The following is a 27337-nucleotide window of genomic DNA, read 5'->3' on the forward strand; positions in this document are numbered from 1 at the left end:
GGACACCTACAGCTCCATCAGGTTGTGCAGAGCCCCAACCAGTCTGGCCTTGAAAGTCTCCAGAGACAGGACACGTGCCATCTGTCTGGGCAGTCTGTTCCAGTGCCTCACCCCCCTCACTGTTTTTCCTTATATCCAACCTAAATCTTCCCCGTTTAAGTTTGAAACCATTTCTCCTTGTCCTCTCACAACAGACCTTGCTGAAGAATTTGTCTCCTTCTTTCCTGTAGCTCCCCTCTAGATACTGAAAGGCTGCTCTCAGGTTTGCATTTTCTTCTCCAGGCTGAACAGCCCCAGTTCTTTCAGCCTGTCCTCACAGGAGAGGTGTTCTGTCCCTTGGATTATTTTTGTGGCCCTCCTCAAGGTAGAACACTTTTCATAATAGACAGTTCTAATTTGCTGTGTTGCACCTCTTGTCAGTTTTGTCTTATTATTGAGCGCCTCTGAGGGCAGGCTGGCTCTGCTTTCTGTACCATCCCATCAGGTAGTTGGTAGTTGGAGACTGCACCAAGATCCCCGCCAAGCCCTTTAAGTCACAGTTTGTTCAGCCTCCCCATCTACATTATATACTCCAGCCCCTGATCACCATGGCGAATCTCTGTGGGCTCACTTTTATACATCAACGTTTTGAATAAACCCCAAACTGAACATAACACTCTGGATGTGGTCTCCCATATAACAAACAGAAGGGAAGAAGTGCTGGCTTATACTGTTAGTACAGCCCAGGATCCTTTACTGCAAGAATGTACTGTATTGCTGACACGTTGAGTTTGTTGCCCACCAGGACGATGAGATATGTTTCTCCCAAGCCACCTTCCTGTCAGTTCTTGAATATGAGGTTCTTCAATCCTAGAGATGAGACTCTATTTTTTTGCCTTTGAACTCCGTATGGTTCTTGTTGGGCCATTTTTCCAGCCTGCTGATGTCCGTCCAAGGCCCTGCCCTGCAGAGACTACTTCTCCAAATTTGGCATTGACTATGAACTTGCTGAAGGACACTATTTGCCAGTTGGACTTTTCATTGCTGATCACATTTCCATGTGCTTGGTGTGTCAGCCAAATTTCCATCCACTTCATAGTCTGTATCTTACCAATTTGTCTGTAAGGGTACTACTGGAGAACAAACAGTGAATACTTCAGATTGCAACTAGCATCTTGCCTCGAATAGTCCACAGGTCCAGATAACAGAATTTATTGATTACTGGGTGATAACAGACAAGCAAGACAGTCTGGGGAAGATAAACTAGGGGCTGTGAATCATATCAAACATTTATTGCAAAACTATTACCCACTTATGCAAGCTGTCTCACACGAAAACAGTTCTATTTACAAAAACAAACAAAAAATACAATAGAGAAAAACCTAGGCTTCAAGAAACCAAAGCTGTTCAAACAGCATCGATACTGAGTGTTGTGAGTGCAAGGATTAGTGCTTTTTCTTCCATGTGGACAAGAACCTCTGTTTACATATTTTGCCTCCCTCATTCACAGAATCATCATTTTAATCCTGTGGTGTGCAATTACTTGTGTTCTTCCCTCACTCTCAGAATTAGCAAAAGCTGAAGCTTACTTTCAATAGAGGAAGTCTTGCTTTTTTTCGACTTGATGTTTGGGAAATGAAGAAGAAAAGCGTATTTAAGAATCAAAAGCTCAAAATTTATATACAGTAAATAATTATTGTTCACATTCAGCTGGGAACAACGAAGCAATTGAAGAGATACTGTCAAGGAAACAGGAAGTAAGAAAAAAGAAACTTCCTCTTATATGAAATCTGAGCGGTATGTTCTGTGTGCACTTACTTAAACAATGCCAGCAACATTTATGTGATGTAGAACTGTAGAGTAAACGTATCTAGCCCAGAGTACCAGAGCTGATAGCTAAGATGCATTTTATTGCTTCATCAGATTTGTAATGGGCTGATAAGGGAACTGTTTTTTCACTGGACATACAAAAGCAATGTGCCCTTGTGGCCAAGAAGGCCAGTTGTACCCTATGTGCATTAAAAAGAGTTGTGGCCAGCAGGTTGAGGGAGGTTATCCTCCCCACTACTCTGCCCCGGTGAGGCCACGTCTGAAGTTCTGTGTTCAGTTCTAGGCTCCCTGGTACAAAAAAGACAGGGATCTCCTGGAGAGAGTCCAGCACAGGGCCATGAAGATGATGAGGGGGCTGGAGCATCTCCCACATGATGAAGGGCTGAGAGACCTGGGTCTGTTCAGCCTGGAGAAGAGAAGGCTGAGGAGGGGGGATATGATCAACACTTAAAAATATCTAAAGGGATGGAGTGTGCTCTTTGCAACAGTGCCCAGCAACAGAACAAGGGCAATGGGCAAAAACTGAAACACAGGAAGTTCCATCTGAACATGAGGAAAAGCTTCTTTTCTGTGAGGGTGACAGAGCACTGGAACAGGCTGCTCAGAGAGGCCGTGGAGTCTCCCTCTATGCAGATATTCAAAATCCACCTGGACGCTTTCCTGTGTAACGTGATGTAGGGAACCTGCTTTAGCAGGGGGTTAGACTAGATGATCTCCAGGGCTTCCTGCCAGCTCCTACAATTCTGTGATTTCCCTCATAGAAAGTAAGCTATAGTCTGATGCTAATTCATGTATTTGTTTTCGATTTCTATGAGCCAGAATAGTTGCAAGGAATGTGACATGAAGCACAAGGTCCAAGAGAAACGATGTAGAGAGCTGAAGCATGCATTCATTTGAACACTATGAATAAGACACAATTTAACAACTCGGATTATAAATATATACAATATGATGGTGTTTATTTATTTATTTTTTAATAATTCAAATATATGTTAGTAAGTTCATTTCATGCAGTATTTCCACACATTTTATTCCCATTGTAGATCTAAAAAATATTTATACAACATAAGATCATTTCACAGGTATAAAGCAACAATTGTAAACAAAAGAGTTGATTGCCTCTATGGGAAAAGAGGCATTATTATGTTGACAATGTCTTTCTTCAAAGAAAATCTCCCTAAAGGATTCTCTGAAGTATTTATTGAAAAATGCTATGGTGATGTTTTCTTCTGCAGTTTCTTGTACCATACAGGTGCCTGTATATTTGTCTGTAAAATAAAGAATGTATTAGTTATGAGAAAGAGTGAAAGTCAGGACACAAACATGCAACCTATGCTGAATTCTCTTTCTTTCCTATGTAGCTCATAGTGTTAAATCATTTTCTTTCTGCTTAAAGAACGTAAATTAAAAGTAAGACTATGTATTCAAGGTTATTACTACTACATATCTGTATTTAAACCAGCCAATTTCTAAATTACAAAAAGCAGATAAGGTAAATGATTTGTTTTAAAATATCAAACATGTGTCAAGGGTACCACAAATATGTTTCACTCTAAATATCACTATCCCACATTCCCATTAGAGAAGGGGATGGAACTCAGGAAGGAGATTTTGTGTGTGCCATAGACCAACACTTTGTACAAAATAAGAGCTCATTATAATCCAAAATAAAATAATTCATTAGTTTTCTGACAGTGCAGAAATATTGTTATTTGTAGAGAATTATCTGTGAGCAACTTCTTGTCTTCATAATCCTCAGGGCTACTGCACATTCAGGACAGTATAGAACATTCTTGTGGCAAATTCAGTGGTTGTTTATATGCAGAAATAACAAAAAAAATGAAGGCGGAACGAGGTTAAGAACTCTTCTACATTCAAATTTCAGTATTAACTCTTGCTTTTGCTAATAATTTTTCTTTTGTCTGTTGCCTCTAGAATCATTCTCAACAGTTTGTTGTCTTCCCCCTCTTTGTGCTTTTCCTCCAAGACTTAACAACCGTCTTCAAATTCAGTGGGCCTTGGATCCTTGTCATGTTTAAATCTCCATTGTTCTCTCATTTTGAAGTTCTCAGTTATAAAAACGAATCTGCTCTATTTGTACAAGCTATTAAAATTCTCTAAATTGGCCTAAATGGGCAGGACTTTAACAGGGCTATTAAATTATTTCCCTATTTAGTAGGAAACCCCACTATCGGCTCGTTTGCATTTTTCTGCTTCAGAGTTAGATGAGGAACAATTTCAACATGTCAAAGCATTTCTTGTCCTAGATTCCCACACGATTTCTATATTTTTAAGAGAGGCAGGACAGATTATACACTCAAACTGTGGATTATCTACACAACCTAATTATTAGCTCACGGTCTGTCTCTATTTTGGATCACTGCACCGAAGACAAAAGTTTGGGTAATATGATTTAGCACTTCCAAAAGGATTATGGATGAGACAGCACACAGCAAGCCTTTTACCTCTAAGCAGTCTCATAACACTGTCTAAACAAAATCTGAACCACTGGATAGTCTAAGTAATTGTCCCCAAATGCCCTCATGCCATACTGAGGAGATGTAATCATTCCCTACATTGTGTACTATAAAATCATTATCTGATGTGTCGCAATACAAACCTTACATTATTCGAGACTCTTTCAATTTTAAGAAGATTCCACCAGAAACAGAAATACCAAAAAAACAACCATATATAGATACATATTTGGACCAAAACAGCAAAATATTGGGCCCAGTGGAAAAAAAAATAATTAAAAAATAATTAAAAAAGAGGGTTGTGTGGATTCAACCAGCCTACCCTAGAGGAAAACAGCTGCAACCACTGTAAATACAAATTATCATTTGCTTTGTGACTAAGCATTATAATTCTCTTAAATTCATCATCTGAGACACACTTATAGTCAGAAACGTCTATATCATTTTCTTGAAGCTTTTAAATACCAGAAGCACTAAATTCTGTAGGGAACTCGAAGCATTAAAATTCAAGCTTTTAGTTAGTAAAGGAATGAAACGAGGCTTTGTAGTATCAGTTATCCATACTAACAGAAGTGATAAAAATCCTGGGCATATCCCTGTATGTATACACACATATGCAGGAGTGTAAATACACATAAATACATTTATTTCCTCACTGCTGCTCCTCAGTGTACCTGTACACAATCAGCTCATGCTCAGGGTAGACTTAAAATTGTGTACTTATTCTGTGCTCATTAAAGTTTTGTGAACTGACAGTAATGTAATTGGCTTTCTTTTAAAAATCTTGTTTAATTTGAACTTCAGATGCACAAACTACCAAACATGTAAATAACATCACAAACTGCAGTTTGTCTCCTCAAAATCGACCACAGCCATACAAAGTTGCAAATATTATGCAGAATAAAGTACGTACCTCCTTGAAGTACAAACTACCTTTCTTCTTTTTAAAGCGCGAGGAAAATAATTAAGAAGCTTATGGCACTTACTCTTAGCAAAGTACTTACAAACAATGTTGGCTTAGGCCTGAATATATTTTCTTCTTCATATTCCGGCAGCAGTTTCACTGAAGGGCTTGATTTGTTTTCTGCAGTCAAAGTTTTTAAATTAATTTGAGATGGAGGTAAATTCTGTTCCTTCTGTTTATCCTGTAGATTAATTAGAATCTGTTTCATTACGGCTAGTTCCTGGAAAACCATAGAAAGGCAATATTCAGTTCATCAGTAAAATTACATTTGAATCTGCTTTGTTAATAATGAATTTTTGTTCACCAAATGAAACATGTAAATAGATCAGAAAATCCAACAAGCACCATAAACCTACCACTGTTAACTAACTGCATATTAATAAAAGTAAGAAAGTGAAAAATATACATAGGATTTATGCAACTCAAATTTTGTACTGAAAATGCTGTAAAAGAGACCATTTGTTGTGTAATAAGGAACCCACTATCTCTTTTAAGTTAAACTTCCATTTAATTTAAAATAATTATTTTGAGTTTGTTTTGTCAGGCAGAGGGAGTTTACCAACCTAATTTTAATGCAACAAGTTGTACTTTCAAGCGTCGGGTCTTGCATGGAAGTCTTACTACTAGAAATATACCTGTGTCTTTACATGCAGATCAGAAAAGTCAATGCAATGCCTTAAGAAGATTTACAGTTAAAAATGGGATCAAGTAGAAAAGAAATTTCATGAAACACAAAAAATTCCAATATAGAAAATAAAAGGAAAAGCATAAGGAAACGCTTTTTTTGGGTATTCTAAGAATTGGTTTGGTAAACAATCTGATTAACAAAAAAACAACAACAAACAACCCCGAACACCTTTTCTTACTATTTAGCTGAAAAAAAAAATAAAAATCTATTATTCAAACATTACTGTAAAGTGAGAAAGGAAAACTCACGGTACTTTGTGGCTTTAAATGGCTGCTTTCTTTTGTTGTCATGCATCTCCTAGTGCCTAAAGTTCTATCCCTTTACATGCCATTGGGGTAATTACTCTAAGTTACAAAATTTAGAATGTTTTATCTGTTTTACATTGTACATAATTCAAGCTTTATTATTGCAGAGCTAGGTTAGCAAAGTCAGTAGAAACACCATTCAAAGTGTAAGACAATGTTGTATCCTTTTAAACTCAATGTTTTTGCTTTCTTACTTATTGCAGCGCTGCTGTTTTCAACAAACAACACTGCTAAAATACCAGCATTGTCATTAGCAATCTATCATCTCATATCTCAACCAAAACAGTCACTCATATTTATAGCCGAATGACAAACACTTGCCGTGCCTTACCTATTTCTTAATAATTGCCAGAAAAGTACATTGTTGCACATTCCATTTTCACTGCATTATTAGTAGTCAAAAGAAAAGCCTTACAAAACACTCTCGCCATATAGCTTCTCTCTGCCCATTTCTGCCTTAATACAAGTATTTTGTATTTTTACCTAAAGTCAAAAGAATCACGTCTTTAAACTGCCCCAGACTCGTTCAGTTACATGAATGGGTGTTACACTCCACAGACCAGCTTTATTGAGTGTACAAATTGTTCTTGTATCTCAGTCATTTAATATTAACTATTTGCATAATTCAGCCATGTGTAGTGGCATGTTAAAACAGCATGACTGCAGAGCAGCTGTTTAAAAGGACTGCATAGTTGATGCCAACATGTTTTTCAAAGTTGTAAACTCTGCAAAGATGTTGCCAAAGTGACACATAGACAGAATTTCTTGATGAAAATAACTCATGCAAGTATATAGCAAATACGTACACCATCACAGGAGATTAAATGGTACATAAACAATGTTTTGACATTAACAAGTGCTGTTCCTATAGTTAAACTTGGCTATTCTGTAGACCAAATAGCTGCACGTTTGATCAAGGCAAAACTCCCAAACTGTCAAGCAGATTTATTTCAGAAACAGAATTGAAACATGGATGCGTAGGGTCAAATTCTCTCATGTCAAGATCCTCTCAGCACTATAAGGTCTTCTCTGCTTGCAGTCTGTCCTTTACTTGACAGCCCTGCCTGTTTTCAGACTTGGAATAGACTCTGGAGTCAACCCTGATATGAGCTTCCACTGTAATTGGGGAATTCTCAAATGTGAGAATATGGGAAGGAATGACAGGGAGTTGGGATGGCAAATTAGTCCACAATTAATAAATCAATTTGGCATCACAGCCAAGTTTAATACAAGAATTTAGCTAAAGTTGCCTCAATAGTTGTTCTAAAATCTTGTGGGAAAAAATCTTAACAGATGTGACAAAGTACTACAGGAAACACCGAATCCAACAGAAACACTAGTATGTGTACTGCTTAACATGAAATTCCACATATTTACCAGAGATTGGTACTTTTCTACTCAAGAAATACTGAAAACAAGTTTCTGTCTTGAACTGCAGTAGGTTTTCAAGGCCAGGCTGGATGGGGCCTGGGGCAGCCTGATCTAGTACTGGATCTAGCAGCTGGCAACCCTGCCTTTGGCAGGGGGGGTTGGAATTCCATCTTTAAGGTCCCTTTCAACCCAAACCATTCTACGATTTCTAAAGATTTCTCTGTTCCTTTACACAATGCTATTTCCTAGTTTTGCTTCAGAATTCTGAAACAGAGTCAGTAGCAATACCGGGCACTGTCAGAAAGCTACCATGATCCAACTATTTTCTAAGCCTAAAAGCTGGCAAGTTGGTCTAGAAAGCCAGTAAGGCAAAGAAGCTCGGGACATTGTGTACAGAAGAAATCTGTGAACTTATTCCACTAAGAAGAGTATCTTGGAAAAAAAGAAAAAAAAAGGTATGGGGGAATAGGAATAGAGTTCAGAATGGACAGGAACAATCTTTTTTTTATTTCTTTTGTGTAGGATAACATGCATTAGCTTCAGGACAAGCTGAGTAAGGGAAGATGTGAGGAGAATTCGATGGTTACAATTATTATATAGTTCTACTGTGTCAAGTCCCTAGTTTTATGTCATATCAGTCCTGGATCTGATCAATGTTTATAAATACATATGGTGTGGGAGGCAAAGGGATGAGGCCAGACTCTTTTCCGTGCTGTGTGGCAACAGGACAAGGGGAAATGGACACAAACTGAAGCACAGGAAGTTCTGCACATGTGTAAAAACTTCTTCATGGTAAAGGAGACAGCACTGGAACAGGCTGCCCAGATGTTGTGAAGTCTCCTTCTCTGGAGATATTCAAGACCCACCTGGACACCCCCCTGTATGACCTGCTGTAGGAGATTTTGCAGGAGGGTTGGATTAGATGATCTCTGAAGGCTCTTCCACCCCCTACAATTCTGTGATTCTATGCAAATTGTTTATCTACGTTATTCACTTTGGTTCTTCCATGCACTGGAGAAACCATGTCCCAAGCCCTCTGTAGAGATACCTGGCCCTTGCTGCTGGCTTCTGCAGTTATTAAGAAAGCCATACTATAGACATTATGGAGTGTCGCTGAGCTGAGGCTTTCAAGTCTGTGGACTTTGGCCTTCAAAGGCCATACAGCCCTTCTTGGGAGGAGTACAAGTACTGGAAGCTGGGAGTAGATTCACCCAGCTCCTCTCTGTACCTGGATGCACAGCTTTTGTCTCACTTGCATCCACTCTTCGCCTCAGGAATATTATGTGGGGATGTGTGGCAGCACAGACAGATGGAAAACAATGCAATTAGCACAAAAAGGTGGGTTAAGATGAAACAAGGAAGAAAAAATTAAGTATGCAACTGGCACAAAAATACCACTTATATACAGTGAGTGTCACCCACACGAATAATTATCAGTCCCATACTGTACTATTAAATATTTTGAAAGTCTATCCACAGAAATCTAATGAATTTTTGTTTAAGGGTGCTAACCTGCTCTGGCTACCAGTACAAATGCCAAAAACACAAAGCAGTGACCTGTTTGACACATGGGATTTAGCTCAAGCTTATAAATTTACATGTCTAAACTTAAGTACCTACACACGAGGTAGAAATCTGATTTTCCATTACAGATGATGTAGCTTGGAAAGTGAGTCAACCCATTCAAAAGTAGACATCTATTGGCATGTCAGCTGAATCATGTTGCAACAACACTAACATATTGACTAGGTTGCTAGCAATGAGGCTACTATGAAGCAAAGGAAAGAATGATTGTCATAGACACCTCCTGTAAATACCTGTATTAAGGTGTCATAAGCTGAATCCATTTCTCACCTCACTCTCTTCACTTTTCTTATCCTTCTGCGTCACCTAAAACATCCTTCATCCCAAACAGCCAGTGTGCAATTTTAACATCTAACATCCTATATTCCACTTGATTATGCATATCTAACAAAGATAATTTGAGCTATAAAATAGTATTGGAACTTCTGTTGAATATGACCAGTATATAACTTTAATTCAAAATAACTGATTAGAATGAATGGACTGAGAACAAGGGGAGGGACAAAGGGGGGAACTGAGCAAAGGTAAAATATATTGTGTTGTGAGAATAACAGATCAGTGCATTTCACTGCAAGAAAGACATTGAAGCCCTGGAGCGTGTTCAAAGGAGGGCAACAAAGCTGGTGAGGGGTCTGGAGCACAGGCCGTATGAGGAGAGGCTGAAGGAGCCGGGAATGTTCAGTCTGGAGAAGAGGAGGCTCAGGGGAGACCTCATTGCTCTCTATAACTTTCTGAAGGGAGGTTGTAGTGAGCTGGGAGTTGGCCTCTTCTTTCGTGTCATTAGTGATAGGACCAGAGGGAATGGTTTCAAGCTACGGTAGGGGAGACTCAAGCTGGACATTAGGAAATATTACTTCTCAGAAAGGGTGGTCAGGCACTGGAATGGACTGCCCAGGGAGTTGGTGGAGTCACTGACCCTGGGGGTGTTCAAGGAAAGACTGAATATTTGTGTTGAGGGACATGGTTTAGTGGGAGCTATTGGTAATAGGTGAATGGTTGGACTGGATGATCTTTTAGGTCTTTTCCAACCTTGGTGATTCTATGATTCTACGATTCTTTGCACTGTTATGTCCAACAACTTTAACTAAAACTTGCAAAAGGAATTTTGTGTGCCAATACACAAATAGTAGGTGTTTTTTGTTTGTTTTTGTTGGTGTTTTTTTTTAATTGTTTTTTGCTTTTTAATTAAGAAAGGATTTATTTAGTTATAGACAACGGATAAGCACCAACATTTTCCTTGTTCTTCCATTAAAATATATTCTGTTTGGGAATTTTTTCCTAATTGTACCTTGTTAATTATTAAGTTGAATGCTATCAGTGCTATTGTTGTGAAACTCTTACAGTCTGTAAATTGTTATATCAGAACCACCAGCCTTTCAAACAGTGTTAAAAGGAACAAAACCAAGGAAGTGCCAATCATTTTTAAAAGATAAAGGAAAAAAGGCAAAATAGATGCTGCCAGCTTACTCCTATTTCAGTAGAATTTGAGACTCCAGTAATGATGTTTGATCTTAAAGCAAGTGAAAGAAAATTATAGTTTATTTAAATTTGTTTTTGCCTGTTTATAAGGATAATTGAACTAGAAACTACAAGAACAGAGACTGAAGATCAGTTTGGGAATAGGAAGGATAAAAATTGATTGTTTCAACTAAATCGACCAGCTATGTAATTAGAAGATGGAGACGAGCAAACAGAAAAAAAGGCAGCAGTTTCAAATATAAATGCATTTAGAGTTATGAATTCTCTAAACAGCTCTATTGATGTTGTTTTTATTGTCCTTGATACATGCGGTACATTTCTGGTACATATATGTACAAGAAAAGCCCCTTACATTTCCTGAGTACTACAGAAAGATAATGTTGAATGTAAAAAACATATCTTAATTCTATAATCCTAAAAGTTAAAAGGAATCTCCTGATACTGAAAATTACTGAGACAGAAGGAATGCCATTTTTTTAAGTCAATAATTGAAAAGTGCGTAAAAAATTTGTCTACATTAGGCAAAATAAATACTTATCAAACAGTAATTCCAATTTTTCTTGTGTGTATTGTCAAGAAGTGAGAGGATTTTTCTTGTTACTCTTTCATGTAATGATAATCAAACAAAGAAAGAGTCTTCTCAGAGCATTCAACAAATCATAAAGGCCCTTAACATTATATATGTGTATAATTATAATAAATTAAACATATAAAATGAATTTATTTAAGCACTTAAAGTAAATTTAGATACCATGTTCTGGAAGCAGATGCAAAATCACAGTGTTAAGAAAAAGCAACTGACTTACAGGAATCAGTTACATAAATATCAGTTCTTACATTATGCAGCCATGTCTTGCACCTCCAAACAGTGTCCATAAAATAATCTTGAAAAGAAACTTCATGAAGACCAGATGGAATGGTTGCAAATATTCAACAGGGAGAGATAGGTAACTTTCTGGACTAAAGTTAACTCATTCTCGTAGTAAGCAAAGTTTTAAAATTGCATTAAGTCCATTATAGAATCAGACAGTGAGTGTCAGATCCATCAGTCTCCCAATATAGTAAAGCCCATGATTACAGCATTCAGATAAATATCTTCTAAAGCAAAAGTGATCCTAACAGCACCAACAGTTACCTGAACCTTTACCATGGCAAACTGTATTGTACTTTTAGTTTTACACATAGAATTTGTGATTAAAAACTTCACTTCGGATTAGAACTGCATTTTGAATCAGAAAACTTCTATTGTGGAAGCTAAACATTATGGTTTTTGTGCTAGAAAGTGTATCAGATTCTGGCAGAACCACTGAATTTTGATGACTGACAAGAGTCCCCAAAGAAGAAAACAGCATAAATTCCCAGTAAAAGAAACAGGCACTAAATACTACAAACCTTAAACACAAAAGCCCATTCCAGTGACAACAACAGAAAAATCAGCTGAAAGAGAGGCAAAAACAGATGTTTTCCTTTCTCAGAAATGTTAATCAAAACTTAAGATCTCTCAGAATTTGTGAGTCAAGTACTAAGATGGTGGTTTTAGATGTGTCATCTCCCATCCTCCTCAATCTTTAAGACTTGAGTAAAGCATATATGTTTACCAGCAACTTTGGAAAGCATGTATTCCTCATTTTAACTGCCATATGGTTCCCATGTGGCTAAATCATAACTCAGTATAAAAATATGTATCCAGCCTGGAGAAACTTGTGAGATGATAGCACTGTCTTTACGTTCGAGAACAGCTGAGTGTGCAGTCCTCCTTGCATGGAAGAAGACCAGATTAAAAACTGCCTCACAGCAAGACTGCGTCTTATATGCGTCTCTTCTATCAATGATTGGACTCTTCTGAACATGGGAGCCAAATAGTAGGGTTGAGTTCAGCAGCCAGCTGACTACACTGGCTATACTTTAATCTTAAAAACAACAACAACAAAAACAACTATAATAGAACATGCAAGTGAGGTATGACAGCTGTGATAGGATGAAAAATATGTTTGTATTAAATCAATGCAATCTTTCTTCACATGCATACACTCTCCAGCTTAGGCATATATTGTAGTCTTCAAACAAGAAGTCACAGGGAAAAGCAGAGTTCAGAAAATGAGGTTATGGATATGTTAAAGATTACTGATTTGAGAAACCCAAAACAGCACTTGAGAATGCTAAGTCCATTTGTTAGTGCTTTGTAAAAAGTGCACTTCTGAATTGATTTCTCAGTTCCCCAAGAATTACGCTCAGATCTCAAATGCTCTTGGGAGGCCTGAGAAAAATAATTTCTCTAGAGAGAAAGTGATCTAAATTTGGAAATGGGTAGGGCCGGGTGGTTCAGAAGAAACTGGCTTCACAGCTGTCTGTCTTACAGGGCTCAGTGGGTCAACTTGCTGGTCATATAAGGTGATGGTGAATAAAATACTAAGGATATAGACTTGATCGATGGGCCAAGGTTAATGGAATGAGTTTCAACAGGGCCAAGTGTCGGGTCCTGCATTTTGGTCATAACAACCCCAGGCAATCCTACAGGCTTGGGGAGGTGTGGCTGGAAAGCTCCCAGACGGAAAGGGACCTTGGTGTGCTGATGGACAGTCGGCTGAATATGAGCCAGCAGTGTGCCCAGGTGGCCAAGAAGGCCAATGGCATCCTGGCTTGTATCAGGAATGGTGTGGTGAGCAGGACTAAGGAAGTCATCCTGCCCCTGTACTCAGCATTGGTGAGGCCTCACCTCGAGTACTGTGTCCAGTTTTGGGCACCTCAGCACAAGAAGGACATGGAGGTACTGGAGCAGGTCCAGAGAAGGGCAACGAGGCTCGTGAAGGGCTTGGAGAATCAGCCCTATGAGGAAGGAAGCTGGGGCTGTTTAGTCTGAGGAAGAGGAGGCTGAGGGGAGACCTTATTGCTGTCTTCCAGTACCTGAAAGGTTCTTACAGTGAGAGTGGGGCAGGTCTATTCTCACTACTGACTTGTGACAGGACGAGGGGAAATGGCCTCAAGTTGCGCCAGGGCAAGTTTAGGTTGGATATTAGAAAGAACTTCTTTACAGAAAGGGTGGTTAGGTACTGGAATGGGCTCCCCAAGGAGGTGGTTGAATCGCCATCCCTGGATGTGTTTAAGAGCCGCTTGGATGTGGTACTCAGGGATATGATTTAGCAGAGGTTTGTTGTTGCGGTATTGTTTTGTGGTTGTTTTTTAAGAGATAGGCTACTGGTTAGGCTGCGGTTGGACTTGATGATCTTCAAGGTCTTTTCCAACCTGAGTGATTCTATGATTCTATGATTCTATGATATTGTCCTGTATGAAGTCTTCTTAGATTCTTACTGTGACGTTCTGTGGAAGTAAGTTCTGTTTTAAAAGCAAAGTCATATAATCTAGCAGCCAATGCCAAGATGGAGAGGGATCTGTCTGAGAATTCTGGTTGTAATTCTGCTTTGAATCATGTGACCAAATTGTTAGATGGACTTCCTCACATTGAACTTCAGACAACTTCTATAACAACATTTATACCTAGGCAAACTAACTTGTTTGACTCCTCTCTGTACGTGTTGGTGAGATTCATAATTAATACTTCATTTAGATGAGGAAATTGTAAATCACACCTTAATAGTGCTTGTTTTTCTTTTCTGACTGCAAATCCAAAAGGCTAGATCCAACTCTTCTGCTGTGTTACCTGACATCTCAGATTATCTTTACACTGATAATCCTCTTTAATATCACCAGAGACCTGTTTAAATGGAGGTAAACAAACAAGAGTCTTCTAGTCCTGATTGCTGGCACAGAATATCCAGTCAGTGACTGGAAAACAGACCACAGGACTAAAATATAATCCTAGTTCCACCTTTCTACATATGCTATGGCTTGCATACAGCACTTGGTGAAGAAAAAGCTTCAGTATGGTACTCTTAACTCTGGAGCGTGCCCAGATAAAGGAGTCATGTATGTGTCATTATCCAGGAATAAGACTCTCCAGCAAAAGTAGTATCTAGAATGTCTCCACTTCAGAATACTGACAATTAGGAATGACAATTAGGATGTTAGGAACCATTTTAGAACTGTTCTTCATTGACTTTACTTTCGCCAAACAGCTAAAGACACACTAAAAAAGGCTCTTGGCTTATAATCTGGAAAGAATTTCACTTGCATGAAGTGGAAAAACCACTGATTCTGATAGCACAGAATTATCTGTACTAGATATTAGTGATGAAAAGTACAAAATAGAAGAGAGACATTAGAGAGCATAGGAAGTTCTGCATGGATGTGTGCAAGAACTTCTCTACAGTGAGGGTGACGGAGCACTGGAACAGGCTGCCCAGGGGGGTTGTGGAGTCTCCTTCTCTGGAGATATTCAAGACCTGCCTGGACGCCTACCTGTGTGACCTGGTGTAGGAAACCTGCTTTGGCAGGGTGGTTGGACTTGATCTCTGGAGGTCCCTTCCAACTCCTATGATTCTGTGATTCTGTGATTACAGCTCTGTTTTACGTACCAGAGAGCAAAATGAAGCAAATGGTAAGTCCTACAATCTACATATGAATGCAGATGGACAGGATGCATTGGCATGAACAATGCAAATTCAGCTTTGTGTCAGATCTCAAAGAAGATTTTAATAACTACCTATGAAATTAAGAAAGCATCACTAATGTTTGACATAGTTGCATCCTCTGATGCTTCTGAACTGGCAATATCGAAAGTCAGCAAGAATTCTTGTGTGAGATTTGAACATATGGTCGTGTTAGGCACATGGATACAAACTAAAGCTGGAAACTGGAAGACACCATGAAATGTTCTGATCAAACAAATGAACCTGATAACTGGGTGATGGAAAGATGCCAGACCATATGCAGGATGTTGATAGCTTCTCTGCACTACATTTAGTTCAGGAGTTCTCTATATCCAAGTGCATATAAAGCCTTAAAGTGAACCGATAGATCTGTGACAGATCTATAAACTACTTCTGGATGTATAAAGTAAATGCATTAGAACAGTAGCAACAATAAAATGGCACAGTCACACAGAGAACAAGTTCTATCCTTCTGCCTATTTCAGCTGCATGTTCTTGACCGTTAAATCCAGTTTCGTAAGAAAAATACAACATCATTTGTCTCATGATTCAGAATTTGCATGTTACTTTTGAAAGCTTTTTTCCACTTTTTCTATTAAGGGTAAAAAATATATTTAAAATTATGATGAAGACTAAACTCCCAACTATTTTTTGATCTGAATTATTGTGACGTAGTCAAATTCAAGTTTAGTAAAAAGCAAGAGTAAGTTCCACATAAAAAGATGCTAAAAAAATGCAAATATGTTGCAAATATGTTAAAGCAGCCTTATTAGCACATGCTGTTATGAAGAATTCCCTGTATTTTCCAAGAGGGAAAGCATACCACTACAGTTTGATTTTCCCTGTCTTTGGTATTTCTTATAAAGTACTTAGATTCAGTTTCTATTTGGTAGCATTCAAATGCTATCATCAAGTGACCCAAATAGAAAAAAAAACAAAAATTACGAGATAAACAGCAGAATGTGGCTGGAATATCCACAACCAACACTGGAAAAAGGTATACAAAGAAACAATGGTTTCACATTCAGAAAACCCCTTTGCCAACAATTTCTTGTTTAAATGTCTATCACTAAGTCATACTGGCTCCCTCAAAAATATATCATTTAAAGCAGACATGCCAATTCTACCTCTTAATCCATAAAATGCATTTTGCCTAAGAAACTCTGTTACTGAGAGTAAAAATGTATTTGCATTGGACTTAACATTAACTGACATAATTGAACTCTGTGTTACTATTGTTTTTTATAAGATTCTAAAAAAATAATGAGTTGCTGATTAGTTAACACTGGTCACTATACATATATATTTATTGTATACAACTGCAGACTTACAAAAGCTAGTAAGATTTTCTGAATAATACTTCCAACAAAAGAAGAATTGTACCCAGCTGTTAAATCCTTCCTCTTCCTAAACTCAGTATTTGGAATTCAAGTTTTACTAAAGTTTGACAACAACAAAATAGATAACAAAAATGAGGAATACTGTTTAGGAGCATTTTTTTTTTCTTCGTAAAATAGGAGCTAGAAACTTCTCTACACTCATCTAGCACTGTAAATGTCACTTTGTTTCTCCAAGTTTTAAGCTGAGAATAGCTCCAGGGCTTACTTGTGATGCAGAAATGGCCCTGTAATCTACTTAGAAATCACGCAGAACATTAATAGAAACTAGAATCTTGGAACACAAACGCAGCATAACAAAAATGATAATTACTCTGCGGCTTAACATTTAAAAAGAGAGCTAAGCATTGTACATCAGCATTTTTTTTATATAAAACAAGTTGCAGCACATAGATGAGCAGGAAGTCATTCACTTTTGAAACACAAATAATTTTGACATTATCCTGTACAATCTTTTAAATAAAAAAGATGGGGAAAAAGCAGAGCTAGAAATTGTTTGAAGGCACCTGTTACCAATCACTTCATTTCAGTCGTATCTCCCCAACCCCTGCAGACAGTCCTTCCTTTCCCTCTTGCCTACAAAGAAGTTTTCTCCTTTCATCCAGTAAGCTTCCATCCCCAGCTAAGCACGTACTGCCTTCCCCCTTATGACTCCAACTCCTTTTGCGAGCCTCTGAACTTCACTCTACCTCTGTTTTTGAAGATGGCAGCTGTTGCTACTCTCCAGGTTCCTACATCCAATACACTGGCCTTCTGTGCCATGTTACTTCTAGTCAACCTTCTTCAGCATAACTTAATTACAGCTAAGGACAGTCTTAGCCATTCTTTAAGTTATGGCTAATAACAAAGTGCTGAAAAGTCATCTGGAATCCTCAAGGTCATTGCTGAAATGGAATGAAATGGTGCAAGTAGTGAATTTAGCAGTGAGAGACTAAGGGGAACGGGAAAGTAAGACAAATATGAGAATTTAAAAGTAACTGATCAAAGAAAGGTAAGGCATGCTTCTCTAAAAAGGAAAAGAATAAAACCATGCATCTTCTCCTTTACTTTAATGGGTAAAACAATGGGATAACTACTGAGAAGTAATAGGGCTTTGTGCAAGATACTGGCAGAAGATGGCATGTGCACACAGACTACTAGATTCCCAGATTCTAGAAGGATTAGAATTTCAAAACAATATCACAATTCCTGATGTTTCTAATAATCCACCTAACCATGCTTGAAGTCTAATTTTCATCAAAATGTGTAGAAATCCTTGGGAACCATAGCCTGTTTATTTATAGAAGCTCTCTGAAAAAAAAACAATTAGAACCATTAACAAACTATGCATATTCTAACAGGACTAATTAGTAGCTGTTCCTCCTGCGTAATCACATGGACTCCCTTCAATCTCATTCACACAGTGGAAAATACATTAGGCAAACATTCATTAAAAAAGTAAAAATATGTCATTTTTTCCACATTTTGAGGATAATGAAATAACTATTTTTTGTTCTTAATTTTATCTTTTTCATTTATTCTGCCTTTTTTCTCTGCTCTCACCCATTACCTACACAATGCTGCCTTATGTTTCTCAACTTGCATTCAACTGACCCCCTTTTCGCTTCGACAAAACAAGCTACATATTTAATCCCATTCACATAAGAGCTGCTATGAATTTTCTTCTCCCCCCCTTTTTTTTTGGCTAGTGAAGAAATGTCCTTTTAAAGAGTGTTTTCTTCTGTTTCATTTTGAAGAACTTACTGAAAAGACAACTAGAAAATGATAAAGATAAAAGACAGTAATAAAGATAATAATAAAGACAACTGCAAAAATGGCTAAGGACAGTAAGACCTAATCTCTTTGGATGTGTCAGTATTATTAAACAGAACAGCACCAAGTCTAGCTGAACCACTGTACCCTGACAAACTATAGCGGATAAGTATTATCTCGCTCCCTTGTTCTGTTGTGGATCACTTTAAATATGGTTAGGAAAGGTTCATTGCTGTTCAACAATCTGCTGCTCTCAAAAGAAAGGATGGATGAAATTGCACCAGATTTGCCTTCTTTGGTTCTGTGGAGTTTCTGCTGGGATGGTTCCCAGCAGGTTTTGCATCTTCAAGCATGTGGTATGTCATTAATTCATATTTAAACTTTACATGATTTTGGAAGTAGTGAATTAAAACAAAACAAATATCTTAGTGTTACGATAACATAACCATCACGTAGGCCTAGAGGAGACTATTGTGTACAGAGCTAATCTAGTCTACAGGACAGCTGTCATATGCAGTATGAAACCAGTATGGCTGTGGAACAGGGGTCCCTGACCTTTAATAGCACAGATGTGATTTCTGGAATAAAGACCCAAACTAAGAACCACTATTCCAAAGTGTACATGTGGTATATAGGTGCATGCATATGCATACACATGTATCTATTCCACAGTTCAAATTTTAAAAAACAAAGTTAGTTTTAATTTTTAAGAAGCTCACAGGACTTTGGAAAGTGGCCTTTTTCAGGAGAAAAGGATTAAAAAATTAATGTGATTGTAAATTCTTAAAACAATACACAAAGTGAAAACGTAATTTGCTTGGGAAATTACTTCCAAATTGCAATCAATTCACGTATAAGAAGATTACTTAGGGGAAAAAAAAAGAGTTAATTCGCATCTAGTAAGGAAAAATAAACACTGAGGAGATTTTCTTTTCAGGCCTTTAATCTGAAAAATGTAAGGAAAAAAAAATGACTGTGATTAAGATACTGAATTAGCACACATGGATTCGTGGCTTAACCTCTGCCTCAAACTCTGTGAAGTTTTGGGCAAATCACCATTTTTTTCACCATGCTCGCTGCTTCTACCAAACAGAACTAACACTTTTTGCTTTGTTGTTGTGAGGACAGTATCTGTGAGGTCATCAGTAACTGTGATGAAGGCCAGAGAAATATTCAGTTGTAACACGGGATTATTTTTACACGTTCCTAAGTTAAGACAGGGAAAATGTTGAAAAGGGGAAGTGTTACATGGTAGAGGAAATCACTATGCTTATTCATACAATGGTGAGTCCTGAATCTGATTTGGAAAGCTTTTGACCATCTAACAGGTATATAAATTCAACATAACAGTCACTCAGACAATGAGCACTTTAACATTAACCTAGGTAGACTATTTCAGAAAGAACAGCTCAATAGGAATTTTTTACTAATTCAGGCACACATATTTAGGCAGATGTAGCCCTCAATTCAATTAGAGTGATACAATAATTTACTGGCATAAGCTAAACTGATTTAAGTAAACAAACAGCAATCAAGCCCCATGTGTTTATATCCATTTAACAGACAGATATCAAATAGATGTATTTAAACTACTATTAGACTTTTACTGCTACGTCCCAAAGCAGACAGCCAGTGCTTGGTTTGTGGTTACTAACTGAACTTGAAAAGCTTTGGCACAGTAACACATGAATGTGTCACCAAGGCAGGTGACTAGTTCAGCAAGTATACATTCTAGCACTTGTATGCACAGCTGCTAATATAGTACAAGTGCACAGATGTTTAAAGGAAATAAAATCTCAGCAGATTTTCATGTCATTTTAACCAGTATATGATATTAAGGTGCTGATAACTAGTAATGCCTGCACTATTGTGTTCTAAGAAATTAATGGATATTACAGACAACCTTTCTTTGCACTGTTCACGTTTCACCCTTTTCTTTCTTACTACAATATCCTTACAATATTAGTATTATATATATTAAAAATTACTCTTTTGCCAGAGGTGGTCTCAAGCAAAATAACTAACTAAAAAGTAGTGCAACTTAACTCCCCTATATTCATATGAACTAAAACTGTTCTTCACACTAGAGGAATGTCTATTTAATGGCTTTCTATTGCTGTTTCTTACACCACTATCTCACTTTATTTTTCTTTTCACGTGTCCTGTTAGAAAAATAAAACAACCTCCCCATTCATTAGAATTGTTCTACCATTTATTTATTTATTTATTTATTTATTTTTAATACAGTGGATTATGTACACATATAAAATATATAAAGTTGGTTTATTTTCAAGACTTCAGAAATTAAGTTTCTACACTCTGCACTTTAAACTGGATAAGCTTAAAGTAAACAGCTTTAATTTTGCACATTCTAGCATTCCTTTACAATATGTTTGCGTCTTAAATAGCTGAAGAAATAGTACAATGCCATACATCAAAGCATAGCAAATTTACAACCTCTTAAATGTAAGTCAGAAAATGACTGCTAAAGGTTTTTGCCAAAAATCTTATTGCTGACAGACTGTCCTTCCAAGTTTTTATCTGAGGTTTGTAAGCCAATGAATAAAGTCTAAAATTACACTTCCGATGTTCCAGAATACCAACTGCAACAACTGCATTGCCCATGAAAGACAATGGAAGTTCCAAGATCACAGAGCTAATGGTAAATATTTCTTCTAGTCAAAGTTTGATTGCTAGAAGAGAAGGAAAATATATACAAAAACCCACAGATCAAGAGAGTCAGCTGGAAAGATTTAGTGGATCCATCCCATTTAACTTTAGCACTTCACAGAGAACTGCACTTTTTGTGCCTGTAAGTTACAGATCAGTGCTACCTGAAGAAAAGTATAAGGTTTGGATACAGACAAAGAAAAGCACAGAAGCTTTTTGTGCTTTGCTCTGCAGTTCTAGACACAAATGCCTGTCACCCTCTCTCCCAGGTGTGAAATACTGACGTCTATATATTTTTCCTTGCTCTTTATCTTGGTGGGTCTTTTTCAAAGGTTCCAAGGTTCCAGTGCACTATTAGAGAAGTACCAGAGCTGGTGCAAGATGAGGACAGAGAAGGAGAAGGCAGAAGCAAAGCAGAGAGGCAGTGTTATAACTATCAGGTCAAATCAGTCCTAATGTGTAATTTCATCCTGATTATTTCTGAAGGAAAATCCTTCCTTTTTGCACAAAGACACTAGGTCAAGAAAGGTCCACCTCTGAAGGTATAAGGCTATAGGCAGAGTTGGATGAATCTAGGTTCAAGTTTTTTGTGTGTGGTTTGGTTATCCATGGTGAAAGATAAAGGGTTCTGCTGATTGGTAAGATAACACTGAGTACAGATAATAATGCAAAAAAGATTGGATTTGATGTATTCTTCTAAAAAAACGAATACAGTTTAGTACAGGTTATTAATGGGAAACTCCACAGTCTCTCTGAACGTTTTAAGCTCTTCTGTTGTATCTGGAAAAACAATTACAAACCTTAATGGTTACCATGATAAAACGTAAAATTTCTTAGTGTGAAATCATGTGAAAATCTTGGCTGTACTAATCATACTTCCTAAATGCACTGAGGGGCTTATGAATGGCATCACAGTTTCTTCTGAGAGCTCAAAGAGGACAGCAGCACTGTGAAGGCCATGTTATGAACCTCTAAGAACATAATCGCAGCATGATTCCAGATACCAAACCTGCTCTCGAGTAATAGTTTGCATATCCATATGAAGAAGAAATCCACAGAAATTGTGAGTATACCAGCAGATTCTCAACCATTTACATGAGAAGCTAGATTAAAAGGTTTTCTAAATTCATTTACTAATTAATTAATGAAAGAAAGGAAATAGAAGGCCAAGAAATAATTGAAAAAAGCAAGCAAAAAAAGCAGGTTCTATTTTTCTCCTGAATGGGTGGCCAAACATTTTAAGAAAGCACCTAGTCAAATGACAACTTTTCACTTTAATTTCAGAGTTCAGCACTAAACTTTCTTCTTCCAAGATAAAAATAATGATAAAGGAAGCGAGATTAACCATAAATATAAAACCTTTATGTAAAAAGTATGCAAAATGCTATAGTTACTTCAAATTCAAAGGCTATGAATCCAGCTGATATCACAAGGAGATAAAAATGAAAAAATGACAACAACAAAAAAACAAAAAATCCACCCACCCTCAAACTCTTAACATTTCATTAAAAAATGAGTTAATGCACCCTGAGACCACACAGGCTGGAATACCTGATATCAAAAGTGTATACTTATTGAAACACAGAAAGAAAGCACTGACACTTGTGCTTGTACTTTCAGTGTACTTAAAACTTTGGTTTATATTAACTGCGAATATCTTAGGTTTATCTATTCAAGAATTCTACTGTTCTTACTTGAAAACAAGGGTAAGAGGGTAATTCCTAACATTAAATGACAGTTTAATATGCACAATGATTAAACAAGACTGATAGTGATCATATTAACTAACAGAATATAGCGAACACTTATCACCTTAACTCATATTTTTTCAAAATATCTACATTAAGGATTTAAAGATTGCATATTACTTATATTTAAAAATAGCCTGCCTAAATGGGATAATGAAATTATGATGTTGCTGCATATTACATATAGCTTTTTCTTTTATTAAGATGGCAAAGAAATTTACTTTAGTGAATTTACTTTAGCAGCCCTACTATGCACAAAGATTTCAGTGTATACAGATATGCCTTTTAGAGAATAAATGGTAAGACTACTGGAAGAGCAGCATTAAAAGTCGAAGTAACAGGCAGCATTTGAAATAAACAGAAGTGACAAAAAGCAAACATAACCACTCTCCACCCCCCCAGAAAAAGCTGCTTGTTCACCCCTTTTCCTCAAACAATTCAGTTCATGTTCACTGCACAGTTCATGTTTATGTTTCTTTAATTTTTTGTTTGTTTGCATAGCACTAACAGTTCATAGTGTTCTTTCTCCAGATATGTAACTTCTAATGTTTCTTTTTCAGTACTTTTCTGCATAGGGGACTTGAATAAGTATTATCACTGTTAGCTGAAACAGTAGAACTAATACAGCTTTTTTATCAGATACAAAATAAATTTGGCAGAAATGTAATCATGCTGGAAATACTTTCTCAATTTCTTAACATATGGAGTACAGGGAACATTCATGAAGAAGTCTGTCTCAGACTAATGTGCTTCTTTTCTTCTTTTTTAAAGTGCGTCTCACTCAGCCTTGCTTACATTGATGGCCACAGCCTGAAAATACTGTGTGGCAAAATGACATAAAGAAGCAAACAGCTACACATCAGGAATAATCTACATAGATAGTGTCAGGGGCTATTATTGTTTAGTTGCATAGCTTTGAGGTAGAAATTTATAAACTTCTATTTGCCACATTCTGCTCAATTTAATCAGCTGCAATGCATTTTAGTTGATATGAAACCTACAAAATTAGGCATCCAAGACATAAGGAGCAACACTAGATGTGAGAGAAGTGGTAGGAATAGGAACAGGACATTTTGACAGAAGTAAATCTGAAATTAGTCTGCCAAGGGTCTATCATGTTGGAAATTCATAAACTCACTACAATTTATACAATTAATTCGTTAATTTTTTCAAAGTATTTTTCATATCATTAACATACTCTCGATGGACTCAATGATCTCTAAGGTCCCTTCCAACTTGCACGATTCTATGATACTATGATACTAACAGGTTTGTAAATTACGTTTTCTATTATATTAATAGATAGCACTGGAATTCATACATACAAAAAAAGAATACCCAAATAAAACCCAAGCTAAATATGTGCACTAAGACTCAATCTTGGATTTGAAATTTAATTATATGATGTAGATAAAGACATTAGAAATAAGAGCTATCAAATGATCACTTCTGATGTACCTACTGATGATCCTACTATGTTAATGACACCAGAAAATTACTCTGGGGAAGCACGTTCAATTACTCTCCTCTGTAACAGGACTATTTTAATCACTGTACATGGAACTTCACAAGCACAACCTCAATTCTGAAAGTTAAATGTAAAAACTACTCTAGGAGAATATTGCATCAGTTGGCCACCCAGTGTGACTCAGCATAGAAAGTAAACACATTAAGAACTCGTGTTCTTTTTACTTTAATTTAAGGGGATTTGAATCTGAGATCTGATCTGAGGAAAAAGACTTAGTAGTTTTAGCTTAAGCCAAGGCTCACTTAGTCTCAGCTGTCAGTGAAATTATTTCAGTTTCTTTCTAACAAAAATGGTTTTGTAACTCATTGGCACAAACAAACTGTGTTGGATCAGTTCACAAAATGGTGTACTGATCTAAGAAGGGAGTTTTGGGCAATAGCAATGAAAGATGGGGAAAATTTTGGAGGTGAAGTGAGAGGACCTCAAGAGGTAGGTGAATAGTCTGGTTTCTGTAGAAAGAATGGTGTTAGAATGAATGACAAGGATACTTTAGGAGAACCGCAAGTTCCTTGAAAGGCATCTTGTCATCTCTCTTCTCAGAATCAGAATCAGAAAAATGAAAAGATATTTTTAGAGAACTGTTGATATAACAACTTGAAGATGATCATTCTGAACCAGTAACGGGTTATTTAGGCCCCATTACCTTGTGTATGTAGTTTGTTTGTCTTGCTTTTTCTCAAGTTCATAATTTTTGGTTCATTAATGTTTTATTTTCTTTGCAAATCTTTGTCAAAACATTCAGTAAGTCTGGGAGAGCATTTAACCACTCCTCATTGTCAGTTTTTGTTTTTATATATTCACTATTCTGTAACTTAAACAAACCTTCCACATTACTATTCACTCTTTTCCAGATTTGTTTGCAGAATTCCCTAGGTAAATTTCATTTATTTCTATCCTCTTTTACAGACATTTAATTGCAGAAGGATTTTCTACCATATTCTACAATAGATTGGTCTCTCAATATTGTTTAGGGTAAGATCTTTACAAAAGCCTTTTGGAAATCCCAATATAATGCATTTATGCCTAAAGTGCAACTTTTGGCACTTTTAGATATGAAAGTGTATTCCAGAAACACTTTGACTTCTTGCTTGGATGAAACTCAGGTGTGTATATACAGAAATATGACTCTGGATGAAACCTAAGTGACTGCTATCTTGTTTCCTTTCCTCACCCTGATTCTCTCCAATGATCACTTCCCTCCACCTGCTGGACACACTTTTTTAATGGATACCAGGATACCCCAGACACCACTGGCCTCCTTGCCCACAAGGGTACACTGGTACACTACTGGCTCATTGTCAGCCTGCTTAGCAAATTGTTGTACATCAAAACACCGATGTTCAGGTTCTCCATGGTGCCTGACATATCATCACCTGTGTTTCTCAATATTACAAAGGAAAAAAAAAAAAGTATATTTAAAAAAAAAATAGATGTAACTATTTTTCCCTATTGTTTAAGGCTAAGGATAGAGAAAATTGACTTTATGGTAGCAGTGCTAAAACAGAAGATTACCTCACGATGATTTAGAAGTCTCTCCAAATCTGCTGCCATTTGATTCTTGACACGCAGCAAAGCTGTCTTTTCTTTATTTAAAAGACTGGAAAAAAAAAGAGGATAGGAAATACAGTAATAGCAACAGATAATCTCTTTTAATCTTGTATGCTGGTTGAAACATGCATTTTTTAAAGCTAAATATTGGCAACAATGAAAATCTGCTCAAGTAATTGTATCAGATGATCCTTCTCTATCTTTAAGCGCTGGAATTTTTATAAATGGACCTAAATGCAGTGATGTATACAGAATCTTATTTAGTCAAGTAATTCTATTCTATTCTTTTTTTTTTGTTGTTGTTTTTTTAATTCCCTGAAGGGCAATTTTTAAATGATCAGAACCTTCTATTATTATCTAATGGTTTATTCTTAGCAAAAGGAGTTTTTCAAAAGCTATGCAAAATTTACTGTAATTATGATTTCAATATCAAAATTCCTTTTTCTATTTGCATCACTGGCACAGCAGAAATCACCCTGTGCAAAATCACCTCTTTTGATACTACCGTATATAGAATTTTGAAAATAAATACAAGAAATATCAAGATGCAGCTTCTTCTTTCAGCTCTGCAGTTTCTGCACAAATTTCAAATGCTTTTTTTTTTTTTTTATTTATACTACAGAAGACTCAAAAGAATCAAGTTTTTCTTACAAACAGCATGAAAACTATTTTAGCATAATTAGCTTTAATTGTCCCTTTTAAAACAGTTTTATAATATGAACATTTTGTTTTGCACACACATTCTGATTTTAGGTAGCAATTCATCTAATATAGCTAAATAAATTTTCATATTTATCTCAAACATCAGTTTCCAATAATAAACTTCACACAAATGCATACATAATGTCTGGACATAATCTGTTTTCTTAAAATAGACAATTTTTTTCTAAGTAGAACAATGTTGTACCATTGCTGTGACTTAATGAAATATAAACTGTAACATACATCAGCAACTATGCAAAATTCAACTCTGCATATGGAACACAAACATGCAGTACTAAATCAGACCATGAGCTCAAAAGGAAATGCATTAAAGCTTTAGAAATTGAGTAGAGCAATTATGTATATTGCAAACACAAATTATTTAGTATTCCCAATACTTGATCCAGAAATTATCAACAAAATAAATCAACATTTTCTTTAGATGTATGTGTAACATGTACTTGTTGCTCTGCATTGGAGACTTCAGCTGCCAGTATCTTCTGGCATTCATTAATACTCTGAAATTTTGCATACTCTGGTCAAATTGCTTAGCTGCCTTGCTCAGTTACTTAAAAGGGCAGTAGTCACATTTATGAAAAGAACTACAAAACTATCATACTATTTTCAAGAGTGTTCTTTTCTGTGATGTTTTTAATCATCATAAAATTGCTGTACTATTTTTTCTTGGGTTCATTTGTTGTAATTTACTGATACAAAAGTTTTTCTTGGATTTTCTCAGAGCAGAAACCAATCGTTTCAGACAGTGAC

General features: G+C 36.6%; 1 protein-coding gene across 2 annotated transcripts in view; it reads right to left on the reverse strand.

Annotated features, from left to right (window-relative positions):
- Positions 1–2743: 2743 nt before the first annotated feature.
- Positions 2744–27337, reverse strand: part of PIBF1 (progesterone immunomodulatory binding factor 1) — a 129280-nt gene continuing 104686 nt past the window's right edge. Inside the window, exons 15-17 of one of the 2 annotated variants that reach the window (XM_072354617.1) lie at positions 25832–25916; positions 5291–5470; positions 2744–3077 (exon numbers count right to left, since the gene is read on the reverse strand). In XM_072354617.1, coding sequence (XP_072210718.1) covers positions 3021–3077; positions 5291–5470; positions 25832–25916 — 322 coding nt within the window. In that variant the 3' untranslated portion in view covers positions 2744–3020. The remainder of the gene's footprint in view (positions 3078–5290; positions 5471–25831; positions 25917–27337) is intronic. The other variant, XM_072354626.1, reaches the window with a different exon arrangement.

This window comes from Excalfactoria chinensis, chromosome 1 (assembly GCF_039878825.1).
Source record: "Excalfactoria chinensis isolate bCotChi1 chromosome 1, bCotChi1.hap2, whole genome shotgun sequence".
Lineage (NCBI taxonomy): Eukaryota > Metazoa > Chordata > Aves > Galliformes > Phasianidae > Excalfactoria > Excalfactoria chinensis.